Raw genomic sequence first — 6,449 nt, forward strand, 5'->3', positions numbered from 1 at the left:
TATTATTTCCCTGCTAAAAATTATCAATTATTTATGTAACCAAAAATTTATATAATATTTACTTCAATTTATTTTTATAAATTTAGATATCTTTCTGAAAATTACTTTATACATATGAAACAAGTAACATTCAACAAATGAAAATTAAATTAATTTTTACAATTAATTTTAATTGTATAAACACATTTCAAAATTAGGATAATTAATTCATGCGTTCTTGAACTTTGGGTATGTCCCACCACCAACTTTTAACTTACTTATAACTTATAATTCCGTAATAACCTATTGACAAGTGTTTGTCGACCCAATTTATAATTCAAATTTATTATTTTTGAGCCGATAAAATGCATGTTAGTAAAAACATATTTTTTCTTAACTTATTTTGATTTTTAGTTTTTTTTATTAACTTTAATTTTAAAATATATTTTTTTGAAAGTTAATATAGTTTAAATTCACAAATAAGTTAATTATATTTTTAAAATAATTTATTTTAGTTCATTTAATTAGATAAATTCTAAGTTACAAGTTAAATTATCCAAATAATTATATAACTTATATAATTTACTTATAGTTATTTATTTATTTTAAGTTATAAATTAATAATTTTAAAATTTACAAAAGGGCACTATAAGTCGTTTTTGGTTAAGGTTTTTAAACTAAAAAGTCAATATTCTCGTATAATAATTTTTCAGAAATTTGATTAGTATCCCTCTATCTAAATTTAACCAACGTCTATTAGGCAATTAGGGTTCTTCAATCTTTTGAATTCGAGGGTTTTTGTTTCGTTGATGCAATAATGAAATTGATGATATAGAAAATTTCGGGAGGTAAAACCGAGGATATCATATAAATTTCGATGATTTAGGATGACCTGGATGGTGGCCGAAAATCATAATAAGTTTTTGGTCGACGGTTTCTAAATTATCATGCTGACTATCCTTTGTAACTGTATACATGGATCCATTGACTTTGACCTCAGAAAATTTTCAACATCCTCAGATTTATCTATCGAACGACGAATACCTAAATTCAAGAAATTGAATAATCATAATTAACTAGCAAACGTTTTCCAACATTAAACGAAAGAGTACAAATCAGATTTTTGAAATATTTAGGGATCGCTGTATTTAAAAAATAGACCAGAGACCTAAATAATAAAAGACATATAGTTGAAATTTTTTTAAATCAATTTTCCCTGTCAAAATACTCTTCTATACAATTATACCAAATAAATAAACTTTATTTACAAAAGTAGAATCTCCTTGTTGAAGTACACAGTCACAAAATGTGTACCGTAGAGAAAACAACACTAATGAATTAATTAAGCCACAAATGAATTCAACGACCTCATGGGCTAAACTGTCAAATCACCTAATAATAATCAAACTCAATAATTCAATTGACCCCAGAAAAAAACAGCATATTATTATTTGTCAAGTTCTCAATTTAAAAATCCCCAACAAAAATTAAATAAAATAAAAAAACAAGACAATAATTAATTCCCACTTAGATTTAAACACTATATAATCAACGCACCTCCTCTGACCACAGTCATAGTCTCTTTTTAAACACCAAACGCGGATTCAAAAACACTCTCATTTTTTCTTCATTCTTTCATTTTTTTCCTCTCCTTCAAAAGCAATCAAGAAAGTTATATCTATATTTGTATCTATATTTCTTAAAAGAGAGATTAAAAAGGTGTAATTTTAGAAGAATCATGTGTATGATCATGTTGAAATCCAAGAATAAAGATGACAAGAACAAGAAACAATGCTTTATTTCAGTACCATCTCAGATTATAACACCATCTAGTCTTCAAAGTTTGTTGCTCTCACCTAAAAAAGCTCCAAAGGCCTCTACTTTCAAGATTTTCAAAAACCCCAGATTCTATTTTTTTTTGATTTTCTTGTTTGGATTTCTGGGTATGCTCAAGATGTGGTACAATATTGACCCTTTTGTCCCTTTTACGCCAAACCCTTGTTCTTCAAATTTACAGCAAGATTCTTCAGTTTTGTCAAATGGGCTTTTGACTTTTCAGCCTCAATCATCAGTTATGACAAATGGGGTCTTGAAAAATGGGCTTAAAAATGGGGGGCTGGAAGTAAAAATGGAGAAAAGTGAAGAAAAGATTGAGTTTTGGAAGCAGCCTGATGGGTTAGGCTATAGGCCTTGTTTGGATTTTAGTAGAGAATATGTGAAAGATAGTGTGGGGATTATGAAGGATAGAAGTAAGTATTTAGTTGTAGTTGTTTCTGGTGGTATGAATCAACAGAGGAATCAAATTGTTGATGCTGTGGTCATTGCTAGGATTCTTGGAGCTGCTTTGGTAGTTCCTATTTTGCAAGTCAATGTCATTTGGGGAGATGAAAGGTTTGTACTTTTTTTTCGAGATTTTACGCAGTTTTATTGCTTAATCTGCTTAACTATTAATTGATTTGTGCATTGTTGCTGTTTATGTTCATTTAGCTATTTCATTTGATGGTTTGAGCTTGCAAGTGTGTATGACTATGTTTATTATGCCAGTACAGTCAATTTGATATTAAATTTAAAAACTATCCATTTATATGTTCTTGACAATTATGGTAAAAGTTCGTTCAATTATAGTCGAATGTCAATTATTTTTGCTTATTTTAGATTCATTGGTTGGCTATTTGAGATAGTAATGTTGTTTCGTGATGTCCTTTTTCTGGATGCAGTGAATTTTCTGATATCTTTGATGTGGAGCACTTTAAGAGTGTGTTGGCTAATGATGTAAGAATAATTTCATCATTGCCATCTACTCATGTGATGTCAAGGCCAGTTGAGGAAAAACATACTCCACTTCATGTATCGCCTCAATGGATTCGTGCACGCTATCTTCGACGGGTATGGTACCCTGTCCTTCTCAATTAGTAAATATATAGGTTTCTTTTTAAAAATTGCTGTTATTGTTTGCGGGACTGTTTTGAAGAGTATGAGAAACCAAACTTTTTGGTAGCTGTCTGCTTCATCAATGAGTTCATGAATGCTAGTTGGTTATTAATATGTATTCTGGGAAGTTAGATGTGATTGTTTAAATGCCTTATGGACAACAACTAAGGTGAAATAAATATAAAGCTATACTCATAATGTTTAAATTTATGTAACTGGTTCTTGGAAGTAACTAGTGGAGTTCAAAATTAGGAAGTAATAGAAGAGGTACAAACTGTAACTCATCCATGGAAGCAAATTAAAAAGTCTATTTTTACCAATTATTGGCTTATTTACCTTGCATCTTTTGCTGGACGATGAACATATTTTTTCATTAACATCTTATGTGGTCGTGAATTCTCACTGCTTCGAGTTATAGGCTTCTTCAAAATAATGAGAATGTTTCATTAAACTAATATATCGGAAGTTTTATATACTATCATTAATGTGTACATGCATATATACTAATTGGTTGAATCGTGCTGACATAATTTCTGTTGGTTTCTGCAGATGAGGCGTGAAGGGGTTCTGCTCTTACGTGGTTTAGATTCAAGGTTATCAAAGGATCTCCCTTCTGATCTTCAAAAGCTTCGATGCAAGGTACCACAAGCTCTACTTGAATGCAATATTTAAGTTCGAAATGAAGCTAAGCGGTTACTAGGTTTTGGTTTAGTTGACACTGCAGTCTAATTTTGGGATGTTATTCTGTTTTTGATCTTGTAGGTTGCTTTTCATGCCCTAAAATTTGCTCCACCAATCTTGGATCTCGGTAATAAACTTACTGAGAGGATACAGAGCAAAGGGCCTTATCTTGCACTTCATTTGCGTATGGAAAAGGATGTATGGGTCAGGACAGGCTGCCTTCCTGGTTTAAGCCAAGAATATGATGAGGTGATAAGCAATGAGAGAAAGCTAAGACCTGAGCTATTAACATCAAGATCGAATATGACTTACCATGACAGGAAGCTTGCTGGTCTCTGCCCCTTAAATGCCTTGGATGTCACTCGGTAGGCTTCTACGATATATGATTGGCTTTTATAATTTCTACTATTTTATGTCAAATCATAATTTGGCAGGGTTATTCATTTATTTACTTTGATGTGAAGGTTGCTTAAAGCTCTTGGTGCACCAAAAAATGTGAGGATCTTTTGGGCTGGAGGCACTCCATTTGGTGGGAAAGAAGCCCTTCTTCCATTAACGAAAGAATTCCCTCATTTTTACAACAAAAATGACCTTGCGTTGCCTGGGGAACTTGAGCCTTTTGCAAATAAAGCCTCTATATTGGCTGCCATTGATTACATGGTTTCCGAGAATAGTGATGTTTTCATGCCTTCTCATGGTGGCAATATGGGCCATGCAATCCAGGTACTTACACTATAAATGCCATTGGCAACAAAATTCCCTAATCCTGCAACTTCCGTGAACTGCTCTCTGATAATTCTACTTTGTTTCATACAGGGACACAGAGCCTATGCAGGTCACAAAAAGACAATCATCCCAAACAAGAGACAGATGGTTCCTTATTTTCTAAATTCTTCGCTCCCCGAAGCAGAGTTCAATAGGATCATAATGGACTTGCATCGGGATTCTTTGGGGCAGCCAGAACTGAGAACCAGTAAAGCAGGAAGGGATGTCACAAAATATCCAATCCCCGAATGTATGAGAAATGATTCAAGTAGATATACGAGCTTGTGATAATCCCAGAAAATTGCATTAAGATCGCATTATCGAGAAATTATCACCGAGGAAGTAACAAGCAACTCAACTAACAGTCGCCTGTTAAACAACCCGAACACATCCGAAACTCAGCAGTAAGGCTTGTTGAAATCTATTTTCAAGACAGCAATTTCGAAAGCTGCAACTACACGATATACATGTTTGCTGGTGGAATTTCACATTGATTCTGCAATTCATTCATCAAAGTGGTCGGATATTGGAGCTGAAGGCCAGAGAGGGGGGGGGGGGCAAAGAAGGGGAGGGCGTTCATTAATATTATATTTTATAATTATTCATTTTTTTACTGACAACGGAATATGAAATATATACTTATTCAATTCATTTTTTGTAGGGTACCATGTTACCATGTACTATGTAAAATGTATATACAAATTAAAATTACTTCCTGCAAGTTTTATGATTACAAGATCTTCAGTTAAAATTCTCAGGTAGCCTTTTTCTAGCAAAACATGCATTTAAGTGCAAGACGTCGGAGTGTCCTTGTTTAGAAATGGAATACCAAGATATCTACATCTTCCGTGAAGCCAATCAAACTTTGAACAAGAATTGTAACAGTCTTGAACTGAGTGGAAGCACGCATGATAAAACACCATACTGTCCGAATGCCAGCGGTATATTTTGAAACAATATAAGCAGGTATAAGATAGGGAGGACAGAAATGAAGAATATGGAATGAACATCAACTGTCCAACTGTATAGAGAGTTCACTCAAACCCGGCAATGATGTCATTAATAACCTCTAAAGCAGGTTAATAGCTATGTTTCTTTGTCTGTGATTGAAGCAGATGCTGCTCCCCAAGAAAGACTGGTCTATCCGGTTCGAAAGGGTACCATAACAGATGATGATGATGATGATGATGATGACACCTCAACTGCAGTTGTGATGGGCTTGGCTGCTCCTGCCCCCTTTTGCCAATCCGACTTCCCGATCCCGAAGTAACTACTGATGCTCCTCCCAACAGTTTAAGAGCCTGCTGTTCAGGAAGAAGGCCAATCGGGGTAGAGGGCGCGGAAAATATGTACTTACCTTGATGCCTAAGCTGGGATTGCCTGCGGAGTTTTAGCTTTCTTCAGGCCTTTTGATGTCTTCAAGTTTTTGTATTAGGGTATACTACCTAAAACCCGTGAAAATTCAATATTATTAAAATAATTTTTAAATTCAATATGAAGTGAAAATTTTAAGTTTTGAAATTTATTTATTAGAAATTTTTGATAAAATGATTTGATAATTATTTTAAATATGTATGTATATAATTTAGTAAAATTTTAATTTTTAAATAAATATCACGGATTGAAATATTTAATTATGTTCAAATTCATAGGTGTATTGACAAAAGATAATTATGTTTTAAATAAAGATAAATTTTAACTCACATTAATTGTAAACGAATTATGTTTACTTTGATATACCGAACAAATCTAACTAATTATATTCAAATTTATTTTGGCTTAATTTGTTTAAACCACGATCAATAATAAAAAATTTATGTTTCAATTATAAAAAATATATGTTAACTCGAACAAAAGTACATATTATTTTATTTTGCGGTATAGTTATTTTCTTATTTTAATTTTGATTTATCATGAAGCAATTATATTTTTTTAGCCCGGATGAATATTATGTATTGATTTATCTTAGTCCGACACAATTATACTGACTAATGAATCATCTCTATTTTCATTTTATTAAAATAGTTTTGGATATTATAGAAATTGAAAAAACCTCGTAATTATATAAACCTAAACATTTTACACACAGATCC

The 6,449-nt window shown here is 32.4% G+C and overlaps 1 protein-coding gene across 1 annotated transcript; it reads left to right on the plus strand.

Annotated features, from left to right (window-relative positions):
- The first annotated feature begins 1,567 nt into the window (after positions 1-1,567).
- Positions 1,568-4,882, plus strand: LOC141690343 (O-fucosyltransferase 20-like). The gene is made up of 6 exons (XM_074495131.1): positions 1,568-2,370; positions 2,697-2,865; positions 3,460-3,549; positions 3,673-3,956; positions 4,056-4,314; positions 4,408-4,882. The coding sequence occupies exons 1-6, from the start codon at positions 1,718-1,720 to the stop codon at positions 4,642-4,644; spliced, it is 1,692 nt and encodes a 563-aa protein (XP_074351232.1). The 5' UTR covers positions 1,568-1,717; the 3' UTR covers positions 4,645-4,882.
- The last annotated feature ends 1,567 nt before the right edge of the window (positions 4,883-6,449 follow it).

This window comes from Apium graveolens, chromosome 10 (assembly GCF_009905375.1).
Source record: "Apium graveolens cultivar Ventura chromosome 10, ASM990537v1, whole genome shotgun sequence".
In the NCBI taxonomy this organism is placed as follows: Eukaryota; Viridiplantae; Streptophyta; class Magnoliopsida; order Apiales; family Apiaceae; genus Apium; species Apium graveolens.

Excerpts from the sequence above, each read along its gene's own strand:
- LOC141690343 (XM_074495131.1), top strand. The coding sequence starts at position 1,718 with ATGTGTATGATCATGTTGAAATCCAAGAATAAAGATGACAAGAACAAG. Across the intron at positions 2,371-2,696 it reads GTCATTTGGGGAGATGAAAG|TGAATTTTCTGATATCTTTG; the intron begins GTTTGTACTTTT and ends TTCTGGATGCAG. Across the intron at positions 2,866-3,459 it reads GTGCACGCTATCTTCGACGG|ATGAGGCGTGAAGGGGTTCT; the intron begins GTATGGTACCCT and ends TGGTTTCTGCAG.